Raw genomic sequence first — 18,895 nt, forward strand, 5'->3', positions numbered from 1 at the left:
GAGCATTTGTTTGTATATTGTTTTTCTTGAAATAGAATTTTGCTGTGTGTTTCAGTTATCTATTTCTTCATATCAAACTATTCCAAACAACAGCCATTTTACTAGTTCTCCTGATTCTGTGGGTTGTTTGGGGTCTCAGTTGGACTGTTCTTTGGTTTATCTTGCCTAGGGTCTGTTATGCATTGCAGTAAGATGGTGCTGAGTCTGGGAAGTCCAAGACGGGTTTATTCACATGTCTGGAGCCCTGGCAGTGGTAGCTGGAAGCCTGGACTCCGCTGGTATGCTGAAATGGCTGAGCCTCGTTCTCTCTCCAGGTAGTCTCAAGGTCTCTTTCTTTCCACCTGACTTCTCCTTATGGCCTCTTTCTGTCATGGGCTCTTTCCAGAAGAATAGCTGGACTACTGACATGGATGATCAGGGCTTTCAAAAGTACAAAAGCAGACATTGCCAGGCTTTCTTAATTTTTAAGCCCGTAGTTATCAGATCACCATTTCTGAAATATTCTATTGATTGAAGCCAGTCTCGGAACTGTCTCTAGTTCATTGTGGGAGAGTGCTACACAGTGACATGAATATTGAGAGGTATGGTTAGTATCTCTGGAGACCAGCTACTGATCTGGCTTAAGATCCTTGATTTATATTGATTTTTTCCTCATTTCTTTGGGGATATTATGCCACTGTTCATGGACTTAATTATCGATGCCGTGAAGATCTCAGCGAATTTTATTTTCATAACTTTTTGGGTGATCTGCTTTATTTGCTGGCTGCTTTTAATATCTTTTCTTTGTACTTGGATTTCTGAATTTTTCTATGATGTATCTAGATGTAAATTTTAAACACTTTTTCTGAATACAATACATTATGCTTTCTGAATAAGTGGATTTACATTTTTTTAGATTTAAAAAATAAATTTTATTGCTTTTAGACCTTCCTGTAACTACTTATTCATTTGTGTTTTTGAAGGACTTTATTTACTTATTTAAATGAAAGATTTTTTAAAATTCTATAGTGCTTCACAATTTTAAAAAGTTTCACACACATGATTTCATATAATCCCATAATAACCCTTTCTTCCCCTACCCCTACTTTGTCCCTCCCCGCTTCCCTTTCCCCACTGGTTTCTTCTCTATATCTGTTAGTCTGCTTCTTTTTTGTTTTATTCACTAGTTTGTTGTATTTTTCAGATTCCATGTGTAAATGCTATCATACAGCATTTTCACATTTCTGAAAAATTCTTATATGTTTTCTAATCAAATATTGCCTCACCTCCATCTTATGTACTCCATACTTCTGGATTTCCAATGAGATGTATATTAGGCCATATCTTTCTAAATTCCATATTTCTTTTCTTCTCTTTTACATTTTCCATCTTCCTGTCTCTGTATGCTATGTTCTGTGTAATTTTTTCACATTTCAGTTCAATTGCCACAAATATTGTATACTTTAAAATATACTTTTAATCTATCATCGACTTTTTGTTTCCAGCAATTATATTTTTTATATCTTAAGGTTCTATTTAGCTCATATTCAGATTTCCCTCATCATTCTCGATAGTCTCTTGCTGACTGCTTATTTTTATGATATTGTCCTTTATCTTATTAAACTTTTCATATATAGTTGTTTTTTCATACTGTAACTACTAATTCTGATACCTGCAGTTTTTGAGGGTGTTGCCTGTTATTTCTGCTGGCTGTCATTCATGGTATTTATCTCTTTATATGTTTGGGGACTTTTGTTTGTGATTATGTATACATGAGATTTCTGCAGTTGTAAATGGAGCTGCTTTCCTCCAGATGGCATTTATTTCTGTCTATGCTGAGAACCAGGTGCTACTTACCTGGGACTACTTCAACCTCTTTGAGAGTCTTGGTCAAGTTCTCAAGTTCACCTTTTATGGTGAAGATCTCAAGGATCACAGCTCCTTGTTTTGCTCACTTGATTATCACTTACAGCTTTATTCTCCTGTATCTAAGTTATTGGAAAGGAATTTGTCCTCATAGTAATCTCATAATTCCTGGCTCTTTGCCCCCTGATTTTACCCTGGCTTCACAGATGTTTTGGAGGGGAATTTGGGACATTCCTTTAAGATTCCTTCTGCTTATTGCAAGCCAAAAAAACAAAAAAAACAAAAAAAAAAACACATTAGAAAGCATATTTATCAGGATTTAGCTGTTTAGCCTTAGGGAGATAGAGAACTTAGATTACTTAGTGTCAATTTGTTATTTATAATCTTGTGTCTTGTGTATTTAATTTATAATAGTTAAAAGATTCCACGTAAAAAAGTCATTTTATTTATTTACTTTTTAGTTTTACTGAGGTATAATTAACAAAGAAAATTGTAAAATATTTAAAGCATACATCATGGAGATTTTATATATGGATACACTGTGAAGATTCCTCCCATCTAGCTAATTTACACATTCATCACCTCACATATCAACCCTTTAAAAAAATTTTTGGTGAGAACATTTAAATTCTACTCTCTTCTCTTAGCAAATTTCAACTATATAACAGTGTTATCAACTATAATCACCATGTTTCACATTAAGAAATGGTAATTTTATAAAAAGTAAAACCACACATGCCATATTTTTCTTTGTACTGATCAGTCAGTACAATGTTGTTGACACAGGTTAATCTCACTTAATAGAATGAAATTATTTCAGCAAAATTTTGAGGTAAGTGCTTACTGAGCAAATATGATTTTTCACATTTATTAAATTTGGAGGTAGTATACTAGAAATATGTTTAGTTTATTATATACTTTTATACTTAAGAACATATAATGTTACCTGTGGATTGGAAAGCCAAGTGAGGAAGAATTTAATTTAATTTCCAAATCAAAAAGAAACTATTACCCAGAATAGCCAACAGAATATTGAAGGAGAAGACCAACATTGGAGGACTACCTGACTTTAAGACTTACTATAAAGCTACGGTAATCAAGACAGTGTGGTATTGATGACAAAAGAATAGACACATAGATCAATGGAACAGAGTAAATAGTCCATAAATAGATCCACATAATATAGTCAACTGATCTTTGACAAAGGAGAAAAGGCAATACAATGGAGCAAAGACAGTGGAACAAGTGAACATCCACATACAAAAAAAAAAAAAAGAATCTATACACAAATCTTATACCCTTCACAAAAATTAACTCAAAGTAGAATGTAGACATAAATGTAAAACAGAAAACTATAAAACTCCTAGAAGATAACATAGGTGAAAATCTAAATGATCTTGGGTATGGCAATGACTTTTTAGATACAACATCAAAGGTGTAGTCCATGAAATAAATGATTGACATGCTGGACTTCATAAAATTAGAAACTTCTGCTCCAGGGAAGACAATGTCAAGAGAATGAGAAGGTGAGCCACAAACTGGGAGAAAATAATTTGCAAAAGACACATCTGATAAAGGACTCTTATCCAAACTTTACAAAGAACTCCTAAGATTTGACAATAAAAAAACAAAGACCTGATTCAAAAATAGGCCAAAAACCTTAACAGACACCTCACCAAAGAAGATGTACAGTTGGCAGATAAGCATTTGAAAAGATGATCCATATCATACGTCATCAGTGAGATGGATTAGTGGTTTAGACTATTTTTAGTGCAGTTTTAGGTTCACAGCAAAATTGAGAGGAAGGTACAGAGATCCTATTTACAAAGCAGAAATAGACACAGATGTAGAGCACAAATGTATGGATGCCAAGGGGGAAGGGGGTGTGGGATGAAATGGGAGATTTGGATTGGCATGTATACACTACTGATACCATGTATAAAATATATAACTAATGAGAGCCTACTCTATAGCACAGGGAACTCTACTGAGTGCTCTGTGGTGACCTAAATGGGAAGGAAATCCAGAAAAGAGGGGATATATGTATACGTACAGCTGATTCACTTTGCTGTACAGTAGAAAATAACATAACATTATAAAGCAACTATACTCCAATAAAAATTTTAATAATATATAGTCTAAAAAACAAGAAAATAAACTAACCTTGAAAAGTTCCCTGTAATGTCTATTTCTACTTGCAGAGACAAAATATTGAGGTACCTTGGAACAACCTTTTTTATCTCAGGGAAAAATCTTAATTGTGTGGCACTATGGCCTGTACCTGGGAATGATGCATCAGGACACTCTTAGACTTGAAAAAGGCAGCCTGGGGAAGACACTTGATGGTTTGTCTACACTACTATTTTATTTCTGGGTAATTATACCAGAAATTCTGGAAATTATATTTTCTATCCTAGTGGATCTAAAGGAGCTTCCATGTTCTTCAATGTTCCTGTTCATTATATTTGAATATTTGACCCCAAATGGGCCAATCATAATTCCCTTAATGCCTGGAATTTTGGACATTGAAAGAGCCTTGAACTAAAGAAATAGGAAAGTCAGTTATTCTTGAATAAACAAGTTGATTTAATAAAGGTTGATTATGTTTTATGGAACTATTAGTATATCAAACTGTCATCTTTTGTGGAGTATAATCAAGGGCTATTCACTGCCTGGCAATACTAGTTGTCAAAGTTTGCTAATAGTATGTATTAAAAAAAAAGTGTTTAGTTGCAGTGCTGTTAAGAACAGCTGGGATAAATAAGGATGCCACTAAATTATTTAATTTCAATATGAGTTGTATCTATTATCATATTAAAGTCTAAATTTTAGGTGATAGATGTGCTAACTCACCTAACTGTGGTAATAATTTTCAATATATACAAGTATCAAATCATCACATTGTACATATTAAACTTGCACAAAGTTACATGTCAATTATATCTCAACTGGAAAAAAAAATAGTTTAAATTTGACCTTAATATCATTAAGGACTTTTTTGATTTTAAGTGACAGAAAAACAAACCCAAAGTGCTTAAGAAAAAAGGAATTCTTTGGTCCACATAAATTACAAATCTGGGGATATTTTTATTTTAATATTTCTCTTGGACCAGGAAAATCCCAGTCTCTCTTCTCTTTCTGCTTCCTCTGTGTCACTTCCATCCTCCAACATGCTTATTCCTCATGCTGGTAATATTGCTATGTCTTCAAAACTCCAAGTTCAGCAGAAAAGAGGAAACTTCTTTTCCCCATGAGTATACATAAAAGCCCTGGCTCTTATTCTTACTCCAAATCTGTCACAAACCCATCACTGAACAGATCACTAAAACCAAAAGGAAGATGTGCTGTACAAGGCAGGCTAGCCTAGTTTATGGCACGGTAACACAAAACTGATTCATCAAAGACAGGCTTGGTCGTCTCACTCCTAGACTTAAGCTGAAGGGCAGCTACTGTTTGGTTGCTGTCATGGTGGCAGAAGAAAGACCTTTGGATAGACCCACACTAGTAATTAAATGCTTAGCCTGGAAATGACAGAATGACCTTGTTCACTATTCATTAACCAGAACAAGTCACATGGCCCCACTCAACCATAGGGGACAAGGAAGTGAAACTCCATCATGAGCTCAGAATGGTAGGGGGAAATTGGGTATTTTGAAAACAACACTGATGAATGCCAAATGTACTAATTGGCTCAGGTCATATACCCACCTAGACCTGGGAGTAGGGTCAGCCCCACTGTAGCTGAAAACATGTAGGTTTTCACAGAAAACAGACTATTATTAGGAAAAAAGTAGGAGTTATTATCAGAAAAAAATATATATTACATATAATTAAGTCAATTTCTAGTAAATGACCAAAGTTCTGGATTCAGTATGAGTATATCTTCCTGTGTTAATAGATTATTACCTTCCAAGTGTTAAAAATTTTACCATATTTGTATAAACCAAAAGCCAAAAACTGTTATATTTTCCCCTATCCTCTTGATTTTAATCTGGTTGATCAACACAGTCTAAAGTTTTCAAAGTAGACATTTTAAATCTAGTTCAGTTCCTTATTTATGATTTATAGGACAGCTAAACCTGTGAAACTAAAGTGGTTTTAAACCCGTAACTAATTCTATTCACAAATAAAGATGTGGGATTCACACTTATGTCATCATTCTTTAGTACCTAGCTAGAACGGTTCTGTCCGCCTTGTGGGTTTTAGCAGCATTAGACCAGGTTTTGTTTTCCTTTTTCCAGCAAGACGTTCAGTATCAAGTATTTTTCTTTCTGTAGCTTTTAAGTGAATACCCACTTAAGATACCCATTTAAGTGAATTTAAGAAGAGTTTATTGTAAGGCTACAATAGGTACTCTCTGCTTTCTCCATCTCTAAAATTACCCTAATTCTTTCACCTTGTGTTTTCCCTTTTCTTTCTTAGCATCTGCTCTGTTTTTCCTTTCTTAATAATCTCTCTGCTTATTCATATTCATAGCCCAGGGCACTACAGCCAAAGGACAATAAGTTACAATCTCTGGGCCTTTTTCTTAGTCAAATTTCAAAGAAAGAAATCAAATTGGCTGGGTGTTGGAAGTTGATCTAGTGTTAGCGAAATCAGCTCTGGTTGGGAGAAAGTATCACATAGTATATACAGCTGTCTCTTTTAAGGCTTTGGGGTGGGGCAAGTTAGCAAGGAGAATTGTACAAGAAAGCTGATTGGCCATGTCTGCTGTAGGAATTAGGGTGAGAATATCAATACCATTTATCCTTACTACAATTTTAAGTGCTTTACACATTTTAACTCATTTAATCCCATGAGGTGGATAGTATTATTACACTCATATTACAGATAAGAAGACTGAAATATAGGGAGGTCAAATAACTTGTTCATGGTCATACAGTTAATAAGAGGCAGAGCCACTCAGATTTTGGAATTAGGCAGTATTGCTCCAGAGTCTATGGTTGCTATACCAAGAGACTTGGCTATCCTAAAGCATCAGTTTACATCAGTGAATTTATTGACTTGGGATATTCCCTTAACTCTTTTGCCAGTAGTAAAATGTTTCTCATTCTCCAAAGCTCATCTTCAATACTAGCATTTTCACTTTGCAAGCTTTCCTGAACACCTTCCTTCTGCTGTTAAACCACCCTGTACATTCTCTTCATTACCACACAGATCACCTTGTCCTGTGATTGTTTAATATTGTAATACTGTGAGCTTCTGTCGAGCAAGGGCAACATATACCTTATCTTTATGTTCCTGGTGCACAGCATAATTACTGGCACATAACATATACTTAATGAATTGTTATTGGATTATTCACTTAATGAAAGAATGAATGCATTAAATATGATTTATGCTACACAAATTTTACCAGTTTCTCTTCTGCTTCCGGATTATAGGACAAAAATCACTTCCATAAGAAAACCTGGGAACAATGCTTGTGAATCTTTGAAATTATTGGGATTCAGAAGCCGAGACAGTGGTTGGTTTGTGCTTGATGGTGTCGTGGTGAGAACCGTGCAAAGTGGCTTGATATCATTTGAATTGTGTGAACATTTCGAGAGGTAATACAACAGTAAACAAAAAATATTGATGATATTATATCCTGATGGTTCGTAATTGATGTTTACAGATGTAGAATCATAGGATTAGACCTTTTATTCCTCAAATAGAAATATGAATAGTCCTTTAGGGTGTGCTTAAAATGCCAACTAGGCCTGACACGAATACCCTATCAGTAATTTCATTCACGATAGTTTAATAGGTGCTGTTGCAAACCACTCTTAACTTAAATTTATTTTTACAGCTTTCTTCTAACTCCAAAATAGTTTTAAAATAGCACCTTCATTTCTGAAATTTCATGGAGATAGTAATTAACCATTCATATTATGCTTATCTCCTATGTATATATAAACTGAATTTGTTATTCCAGTGTCCTCATTTTGCTTTCTCATTTCCATGTTTTCTAGACAGCTCATTATGAGAAGAGTTAGACATGTTAAGGTTCCTGAGAAGTAGACACTCATAAAGACAGGGCAATCACATGTCCAAAGAACGCCTTTATCTCATAAAGGAAGAACTTACGTCTATAATTGTCTTGGGTCAGTTCCCTAGAAAAAGAGTCTAAGATGAGAATGCAAGTGATTCTTTGAGAGAGGGCTCTCAGGGGACTCCTGTAGAGTGATGAAAGAAAGCAGGGAGGGTAAGGGAAGAAATGGGAGAAATTATGGCTTGAGCTGAAGTTTTACCTCAGCCTGATACCTCAGGGGAGCTCTGAAGCGTGAGTTCCAAGGAGGCTGGCTTTACACTCTTGCATCAGTTAGTCTTTGTCTGTGGATGTGGTGCTGTTCTGGGGGAGGGGGCTCTTATAGAGCAATTTTCTGGAGAACAGTTGGGCAACAGGTGGGCCAGACCAGGAAGAGGGATTTGAATTAGTTTCCTAGGCTGCCATCATAAAGTATCAAAAACTCAGTGGCTTAAACAACAGAAATGTATTCTTACATTTCTGGATGCTAGAAGTCCAAAATCAAGGTGTTAGCAAGGTTTATTCCTTCTGAGGACTCTGAGGGATCTGTCCCAGGCCTCTTTCCTTGGCTTATAGATGGCTCATTTCATGTTCACATGGCATTCTCTCTGTATGCATATTTGTGTCCAAATTTATTTTTTATGACACCAGTCATACTGGATTAGGGTGTACTCTAATGACCTCACACTGATCTGATTACCTCTGTAAAGACCATATCTTCAAATAAGGTTGCATTCTGAGGTACTGGGAATTTGGCCTCCAACACAGGATTTGGGTGGAGGGGACACAATTCAACCCATACAGGGTCCACCATAACAACTCTTATCACACAGTGACAGAGATGAATATTTCAATCTCTACTTAATAATGACATATATTTTGTGTCCTATTGATAGTAAACAGATTATCTGGATCATCTTTCTCTCTTTGAAGTAATACTCTTTGGTAATGCTGGTTAAAATATAATTTAAAATATGCTGCCATATTTAGAGCTAAGCTGAGGCTAGATGACTTCTCTGTTTATGGGCACCTGTTTTAGAACTTGATTTAAGCTGGTTTCCTGACTGCCAAGAGTTTCATTCAAGTCATTCATGAATTTAATCAATTAGTCATCAGAATGCTTGATTTTTAAAGGAGGTTTGGTTAATAATGGCTTTTTGGGGGTGTTATTAGTTATTCTTGATATTTTTGAAACTGGCTGTTTCCCTCAGGTTACTCCTTCTTTCTTCCATGCAGGTTTATAGTGCTTCACCCGTCTTCCATTATGGACAATAGCCATTTGGTTTCTTTTGTGAAGTCTTTGGAGGAAGCCATGCTCAGCATCACTGTTTGCATTGTACTTTATCACCAGAAAGACAACCCACATAGAATCGTCATTTTAGTGGTGCCTTCTAAAGATTTACATCAGGTGCTTAGGAACTTGCGCTTGGAAGCGTCTAGTGGTCCTCCAGAGCCATCTCGCCATTTCCAAGTGAAAGAAGGAGAACAACTCCTTTTAAGGTTTACTGGAAACATATTTGCTTCAAGTAAATATCAAGAAACCTTTTTGCATATTCTATGGGCTATCAGCCACAAGCTTCAGAAGGAGTCCACTAAACATGTTTTACTAAGGAAATCTTCAAAGAACTGAGGGGAAGCTTTGGAAAAGTAGGAAGAGAAAAAGGACTTATTTACTTCTTTCTTTCCAGTCTGCTTCTTCTCTTTTTAGAGCATGCACATTCCTTAATGGGAAGACCCTAAGTGACATTTTTAGAAATATTCTCCATAATTTATATAGCTGCGTTCAAGCTAGGATCATCTCTTTCCTACACCAGTGTCGTTGCCTCGTAAATATTCCTCTGTTTTCACTATTAGCCATGTGAAATGGAATGTATCAATATTTCCATAAAGTAATAACAGTGATCTTTTAAAAATGAGTCATACTTTATCACTTCCCTGATTAAAACTTTGTAATTACCTCCTATTCCACTTTAAATAATACCCAAACTCTATGTTGTCCTACAAAGAATCTAACGTGAGGTCAGTGGACTCCCAAGAGACGTGTGGATAGACTATATTCCAGCGTAACTGTATTATTTATAATTCCAGTTATTCTATTTTATATATTTAAAAGACTACGCTGGGAAGGAATCAATAAGCTTCACCAAAGTCCAAAAGGGACCATGGCACAAAAGTGGTTAAGAACTTCAGATCCAGATGACATACCCCTGCTTACCTCTTATCTTTATATTTATCTAGTGATCTTTTATTTCCATTATAAATCTTACCACAACTTGAAATTACTTTACTTATTTATTTGTTTATATACTTTTCATTCTTATATTTATGTTCTTCACTGGAATGTAAATTCCATTAGGGCAGTGACTGTGTCTTTCTTGCTGTGTACCCTTGAGCCTAGAATAGTGCCTGGTATATCAAGGGCTTTCAATAAATATGTAGTGAATGAATGAATATATGATGATGCTGAGGAAGACAAACAGGGTGAGTGACTATGAGAGGTGGCAGGAGATGTGGGAGAAGTGAGGGAATGGGTGAGACAGAAGAGATAAAAGGAGGGAAAGAGAAAAGGAAGAAAAAGAAGAACAGAGAGAAAACAGCTGTGTGAGAGAAGAGAGAAAAAGAGCTTTAGGGGAGTTGCCCTCACAGCCATTTCTTTTTTATTGATTCAAGCCCTTTTCCTTTCTAACTCCTTTCCTTGAGGCAGAATAATATCAAACAGCATGCATGTAAAGATGAGGTGTGGGGGAAATTCAAGAATGGGTTCTGTGGGAATTTCTGGCCCCGGAGTCCTGTGATAGACTTGACTTGAAGTAAGAGTCTCTGTTTACTTATAAATTAATATAGATCTCATTGATTTTTAAATGGTGCCTATTTTCTCTCTAATTCTGGAAATTACTCTAAGCTCCGCTGGCTCTTTGCTCTCTGTGGCTTCAAAAACGATGTGGTTTAAAGCTGAGGCTGCCCTGTTTTTGGTATCTCAGAAATAAGTGAGATTCAAAATGTCCCAATTTGAAGTATGTCTTCCACTTTCGCATGCAGAGTCTCAGCCATCTGAGCCAGCTGATGGGACCTATGGAGTGAGTGACAGAATGTCACAAAAAGGGGAAGGGGGAGGAGAGGAAGTAAGGGTGGAAGATATCCCTTCCTACTTGGCTTCCGGAATAGAAACTATGCTAGGATAATCCCTCTAAGAAGAGAGAGTCAAAACCTGGAACTGTCCCACCCAAACTAGTGATGCAAATGACTTCCTGTAGTACTTGGGACAGCAGCTGTGTTTACCTCCTGCTCCAAACAGGAGAGAGTTACTGTGCTTCTCATAGGCAACGGTTGAGTGTACTATTGCCTATAATGGGGAATAGGGAGTATATGCTAAAATAAGAGTGCCTGGAGACAGGCAGCATGTGTGCGGTCCCTCCATATAGGAATGAAGAACTCCTCTTCACGCAAAGAAAATGAGTCAGTCAGGGTGCCAGGATCCTTTCTCCTTTGCCTTTTCTAGAGACTTATGGCCAGATCTGGAGCTTCACTGGATTTTCTCCATCTAAGAGGAGCAAGACCCTCAGTAAAGAATTGATACCTGATCCTTCCATCAGGGCCTGTGGTAGCCTCTGTGAATCTCAGATACAAACTGCCAGAGGTTGTCTGCCTGGAGGTCCTCCCCTCAATCCATCCCCACCGTCTTCTCTAGTCATCTCCTACCGTATTTTCCTATCTCACTTATAACGATCATGTTTGGAGAAGCTTTTCCTATCTTTCCTGATTACCTTTGTTCTTATTTTACTTATTCAGATCCTTATGTAATTCTCTTAGTGGACATGGTCATAGATATAATCTTCTATTTATTTTTTAATTGATTGATCAATGTCAGTGTCTCTCACTACAGTGCCATGGAAGGAGGGCCTGTTTTATTGGTGGGCCTGCTTTATTTTAGGGAGCTGCCTAAAAGCTAGAAGAAGTATTTGTTTGAAGAATGAAGACAAAAGCTTTGGAACAACCTTAACATTATAGTATTATGTGATTAAAAGTATTTAAAACTTTAATTAATAAATTTAGATGACTGCCCTCTGAGAAATATCAAAATCTCTATATTCCTTATATAGAATACAGATGGTTCTTTTGACTGAGGACCTTGGGACATGGAAATAATTTCTACTTCTAAGAGAAAATAAGATAGGTGTTCCTTTGGTTTTTATATTGGCCTTCAGCATTCTTCTGGACACAGCTAGAATTTTCTTTCTCTCTCTAGGTTAGAGCTGTTAATTCAGCACTTAAGCTTTCTATTGCATCACATCTAAGCCCTCAGTGCTCAGAAAATTCATAAAGTGCTAGGAAACGGGCAGACAGAATTTTATATAATGACACCTTAGCACCACTCATAACATCGAGTAATGCCCCAAAGAGGTCTGTGTGTGTCCAAGTTGCCCCAAATGCCCTTTGGCCCAGAGAAATAGTTTTCCCAGACACACATGTTAGAATGTTAGAATGACCTTCCTTTTACTCATTTAACAAAGATTCCCTGTCCTTATGTACATTATATTTTACTGGAGAGACACACAGAAGAAGCAAATAAATAATAAAATGTACAGCTTAATGAGGTGGAAAGTTCCTTACAGAAGAATAAAGGAAAGGGAATAGAAAGTCTCAGAGAGAGTGGCAGATTTGCAATTTTAAATAGACTCGTCAGAGAAAGTGCCATTTCAGCAGAGACTTGAAGATGAGAGAGCAAGCCATAATCCTATCCCAGGAGAATTTGTCCCAGGCAGGGCAAGGAGGCTGGGATGGCTGGATGAGAGGGAGGGAGAGGAGAGTTGGAGGAGATGAGGTAGGTACTGGTCATGCCTTGAAGGCCATTTCAAGGACTTTGCCTTTTATTCGAAATGAAGTGGGAAGCCAAGAAGGGTTTTCAACAGGGCCGTCACATGATCTGGGTCAGATTATATCTGTGTTGAGATTAGATGGTATAAGGCAAGTGTAGCAGCAGGGAGACAGGTTAATGAGCCATTGCAATGAATCACGCAAGGGTTGATGGAGGCTTAGAGGCAAAGGTATTAGAAATTGTTTCTGGTATTTTCACCATAAGCATCTTTGCCGCAAGTATTTTTACTGCATAACTAATTAGCCATAAGGCAATTTTGCCATAAAAGGTATAATGGCAAAAAATAAAAGAGGGACATTTAAAAGCACATAATGAAACATGAATAATGAATAACAAAATTATAAAGACTTTTCTGCGACACAAAATATTTAAATACAGTTAAAATGTGTGTAGATTCATGACAATGCTGCACAGATAACTGATTTTATTTTGTGGGTTGTACCTAAGCACTTGTCTTCCAAGTCTTTTGTTCATAGTATTTTATACACTTTTTTTTACTTGTTTATTCATCTTTCTGTTTGGCATCGCACTTTTTCTTATTCACTAAAACTTCATCCTTCACTGAGAGAGGTATCAGTTTCCATATACTAGGATGCATATTTGTAACTGAGCTTTGTGTTGCATTGCAAAACCTTCTACACTGTTTGTCCTTTGCATATTGTCACATGTCTCTTGACAGATGTTCCAAAGTTCTATGGGAAATGTGGGTTCAACTCTGGGCCTGCCAGGCTCTCAGTCTCAGCCTCTTTCTCCCCCAGTGTAGTGTGTTTCGAAATAAGAAACCAATTCGTGGGGTAAAACATCGTCATCTGTCATGATTTTTTTGTTGTATATGTCAAACCAAACTGTTAACCAGTTATTTTATCTTTTACAGCAAAATTGCCTTATGGCCAGATAGTTATATGGCAAAAATGTGGTGGAAAAAAGGCTTGTGGCAAAGATGTCTACAGCAAAGATGCTGATGGTGAAAGTACCTAGAACTGGTGGAGATGTGTTAGGACACAGAAATATCCTGAGCCAGTGGTTCTCATGAGAGTATTCCGGTTCTCTGTGTTGGTAGCATGCCACTTCTTCATGTGACTTTTCTAAGCAAAAGCATATAGGTCTATGTTTGTACTTCCTATGTCTTCAATGAAAAATATTCCACTATGCATTATTGAGAAGAAAATACATTGCTATAAAAAATATCTAGTAACTCACAAAATATAAATAAATTATTTAGTTCTTTAAATGACAAATATTTATTGTATAGCTCCTATCCTACTATCCCTGCTAGGAACTATGTACATAATACATTGACGAGAAAGAGGTTCTCAAAATGTCAACTAATGATTGCTTTCGTAATTTTGGTATTTAATGAGTGACTTTTGGTTTTACTTCTCTAAATATGCCAGAGTGGGAGAAAAAAATAAAATAATGCAATTTCTTTGTGCTATTTGTTCTTTTTTTGGTTCTGTTTTTTTCTGTGACAAAGGGTCTTCAAAATATAGTGTTACATCTTAGCAACAATGAAACTCCAACTTAAGTCTACATAATACTTTCTTTGATAACATTAAGATCATGCTATTTATTACTAGTAAATCCTCAATAATTTCATCCTTATTTCATATATAAATGTGATTCTTAGAGATTTACATTACAAATCTTTATTTTTTAAAATTAACTGGCAATTCGAGGTAGATAAGTTTTAGAAATAGGTAGAACCAATGTGACTACGCCTCATCCTCCAATCTTTATATACTTACATACATTATCCTTTATGAGTAATTGTATACCTGGCAGGGAGTATCATTCAAGGGGTGGAAGGAGAAATTTACTAAATTATATTCTGTTGGGACAAAAGTAGCAACATTTTTCTTGGTAGTACTCTAGTGGCATGGAAGTAGAAGTTTGCTAAGTATTCCCACAGTGATCTAGAAACTCTAGTTTACTATTTACTAGATGATATTTCAGTGACTCCAAATAATTTATCTTTTTTTTCTTTTTCCCTTTCTTTTTCTTTCTTACCAGAATGAAACTTTTAAAGCAAACCCTGGCTAGTCATGCCTGTCCTAGTATGTCCTAGGAATCTGTTTTTTTCAAGGAGCCAGGTTGCCTCTAAAATGTAGACTTAAGCAAAGGGACATACTCCTATACCTTCCATAACCTGGAGTTATTCTAATTCTAGATTTAATTGTGCTTTAGAAATTCACCAAAATGACCTCTAGCAGTCAAAACAAGGAGAAAAGTATTAGTGTCATTTACATCTCTCACAGAATGCAAGAGGGAAAGCTTCCCATAAGAGAAAGAGAGAGAAAGAGAAAGCTCTGGGCAGTCAACTTTCAGGCCTCTGAGAGCAGCAGAAAGTTGCAACTTAGATATAAAAGCTTCATATTGACAGTCTTTTAAAAAATTTAAGTGGGTTGGTTTTTGTCATACAAATTCAAAACAATGTAAGAATCCGTCTTCGTTCTTCTCATTTGCTGTCATTGCTATTATTTACTGAGCCTTTATTATGTGCCAGGCCCTGTGCCAATCATTCTATCCATACTCCCTCATTTCTTTCCCAGAACAATCCTAGGACGTTAGTTTTATTTCTCGTTTTAAAGGTAAGGAAGTTAAGGCTCCAAGAAGTTCAGAGATGTGCAAGAACTGGATAAATATTACGGCGTAGGTAAATATTAGAGGCTGAACATGGCTCTAGATCTTTATGTCAGAAACATATTATAACTGCTACGTTACAGCTTACTTTTAAATTTTGCTAAGGGTAATGCACACTTGCCTTACGAATACCGCAGTGTCTGTTTTACTGTTGCAATGAGAAGGTGAAATATCCTGCTGTCATGGTAAAACCCCCAAGAGTGAAATGTTATGTTCACTAAAGCTCCATTATTTTCAGTGGACAGTTGAGAAGACTTTTACATATGCTTGTTTGGGGAGAATTCACCAGGTTTTAATAGAAATTTCAGTAACTATTAAATCTAGAAACTATTCATTCCATTTGGAAGTTCTAGAACAGCACTGTATTTCTGCATGGTGAAAATGTTTTATATGTGTACTCTCCCATATGGTAGCTACTAGACAGACGTGGCTATTGAACATTCGAAATGTGGCTAGAGCACCTAAAAAATTGAATTTTTGATCTTAATTAGTTTTAACTTTAAAAGCCACATTTTGCTAGTGGCTACCGTATAGGAGAGCACAGTTCTAGAATGTCTGTTGTGAGGTCGTGATAGTGTGCAACGTGATATGAATAGTTAAGTGAAAGGAAAAATATCATTCTTAAAAAGTGAAAATAATTTTCTAAGTAGAGAAAGAGATGAGTATTTCCAATGGTTTCTTGTTGCAGCAAAATGGAATAGAAAAAGAAAATCAGATCAATGATGACTCCCACAAATGCATAAAAAAAGAAAAAGAAAATCAAAGATTATTAGACCTAGAAGCAGTGAGAGAGCACCTGGTCCAAGTATAGATGAGAATCATTTTAGTAATTTATACAGTCTCAGCCTAGTGCTGGTTTATTAGGTTATGTTTTGACAAGAGGTATTGACACAAAAAAGACAAATTTTTAAAAATGAATGATTATTTGGATTTTTAAAAAATAAGTTAAAAAAGTGCTATATATTAATAGTAACAAATGCATTTTACTTCTATTTAGGCAATGGGAAGGATTATGGAAAAGACTACAAGCTTATTTTTCATTTACAAAGGAAACCTAGACTGGAACTCCAAATCAAAGAGGTGGATGAATTTGGAAACTATAGCTGCCCTCATTATAAGGGTACCATTGTAGTTTATAAAGTACCTAAAGAAAAGATAGTCCATAACTTGGATCAATCTCTTATACTTAACGAAAACAATTATCAGTTGCCAATTTGCAAATTACCATTGAAATTGCCAAAGGTGAGTCATTTTACTTCCCTAATTACTGTATTTTGTTAATTCTCTATAATTCTCTACCAAATTCAATACTGCATAAATACGGATACTTATGGTTGAAAGGAAAGATAGGAATAATGTTGATAAGGAAGGATAAGCTACAAGAGTGATAGAACGCATGTCAGGATTTCTACTTTCTTCCATATCAACTTTGTAATAGGAGCAATTCAAATTGGTCTGGTCCTGACAGTATATTGTTAATGACTATTGAAAAAATGTCATTCATTTTCTGTAACTGATTCTGAGTAACTAAAAAAAATCATTTATAAAAACATAGAATACCTTTCAGAACACAATAATTTTTGAAAAATCATGTGGTGACAAGGAAAATGACATCAAAATATTTTCAGTGAGACTTACCAAATCCTGCACGTTTGTTTTAAGAGTTAATTACTCTTTCATTTCTGATTTTGTTTATTCGAGTTCTTTTTTTTTTCTTTTTGGTTAGTCTAGTTAAAGTTTTGTTAATTTTATCTTTTCAAAGAATCAACTGTTAGTTTCATTGATCATTTATACTGTCTTTTCAGACTCTATTTCATTTATTTCCATTCTAATCTTTATTATTTCCTTCCTCGATTAAATTTGGACTTTTTTGTTCTTCTTTTTCTACTTCTGTCAGGTGTAAAGTTAGCTTATTTGCAATTTTTCTTGTTTCTTGAAGTAAGCCTGTATCGTCATGAACTTTCCTCTTAGAACTGCTTTAGCATAGATGTTGGTATGTCCTGTTTCTGTTTTCATTTGTCTATGTAGTTTTTGATTTTGTCTTCAAATTCCTAATGACTCATTGGTTATTCAGTAGCATGTTGATTAATCTCCACATTTTTGTGAATTTCTCAGTTTCTTCTTTTAGTTGATTACTAGTTTCATGTCACTGTTGTTTGGAGAAGATGCTTGACAGGATTACAATCTCCTTGAATTTATGGAGACTTATTTTGTGACCTAACATGTGACCTATTTGGAGAATGGTCCACATGCACTTGAGAAAAATGTGTATTCTGCTGCTTTTAGATGGAATGTTCTTTCTCTCTATATGTATCTATTAGGTTCATTTGGTTTAATGTGTTGTTTAAAGTTGATGTTTGCTTATTAATTTTCTGTATGGATGATCTATCATCGAAATAAGTGGAATATTAAAGTCCCTTATTATTACTGTATTGTTGTCAATTTCTCCCTTTAGGTCAGTTAATATTTGCTTTATTTATTTTGGTGCTCCTATACTGTCTGCATATATATTTATAAATGTTACATCTAGAGGAGAAGTTACAACTGATACCACAAAAATAAAAAAAGATAATAAGAAACTACTACAAACAATTATATACCAACAAATTAGGCAACCTACAAGAAATGGATAAATTCCTAGAAACAAAAAAATCTTCTAAGATTCAGTCATGAAGAAATAGAAAATCTGAATAGACTGATTTCTTGTTAGGAGATTGAAACAATGATCAAAAACTTCCCAGCAAACAAAAGTCCAGGACCAGACAGCTTCATGGATGAATTCTAACAAACATTCAAAAGAATATTTACTATCTATCCTTCTCAAACTCTTCCAAAATATTGAAAAGGAGGGAACGCTTCCAAAATTTTTTTATGAAGCCAATATTACCCTGATACCAAAACCAAACAAGGATGCCACAAAAAAAGAGAAAATTACAGGCCAATATCCTTGATGAATGTAGACGCAAAAATCCTCAACAAGATGTTAGCAAAGTGAATCCAACAATACATGAAAAGAATCATACACCGGGATCAAGTGGGATTTATCCCAAGGATGAAAGGATAGTTCAACATCTGCAAATCAATCAATGTGTTATACCACATTAACAAAATAAAGGATAAGAATCATATGATCATCTCAATAGAAGCAGAAAAAAAATTTGACAAAATTCAACATCCATTTATAATAAAAATTATCAACAAAGCAGGTACAGAGAAAAGTTACCTCAACATAATAAATGCCATACATGACAAACCTACAGCAAACATCATACTCAATGGTGAAAAGCTGAAAGCATTTACACTAAGATCAGGAACATGACAAGGATGCCCACTCTTGCCACTTTTATTTAACTTAGTACTAAATGTCCTATCTACAGTAGTTAGACAAGAAACATAAGTAAAAGGAATCCAAATTTTAAAATTGTCACTATTTGCAGATGGTATAATAATATATATAGAAAACCCTAAAGACACTACCAAAAGCTGTGGGAACTAATTCATCAATTCAGTAAAGTTGCAGGATA

At 35.3% G+C, this 18,895-nt stretch overlaps 1 protein-coding gene across 1 annotated transcript in view; it reads left to right on the forward strand.

Annotated features, from left to right (window-relative positions):
* DTHD1 (death domain containing 1) overlaps nt 1–18,895 on the forward strand; it is a 67,933-nt gene that overhangs the window by 16,605 nt on the left and 32,433 nt on the right. The window contains exons 5-7 of the mRNA XM_089911250.1: nt 7,230–7,394; nt 9,092–9,381; nt 16,369–16,640. Of these exons, the coding sequence (XP_089767376.1) occupies nt 7,230–7,394; nt 9,092–9,381; nt 16,369–16,640 (727 nt within the window). The remainder of the gene's footprint in view (nt 1–7,229; nt 7,395–9,091; nt 9,382–16,368; nt 16,641–18,895) is intronic.

This window comes from Delphinapterus leucas, chromosome 5, assembly GCF_059928025.1.
Source record: "Delphinapterus leucas isolate spDelLeu-1000000601 "Yukka" chromosome 5, BTC_Dleu_Yukka2, whole genome shotgun sequence".
Taxonomy (NCBI): Eukaryota; Metazoa; Chordata; class Mammalia; order Artiodactyla; family Monodontidae; genus Delphinapterus; species Delphinapterus leucas.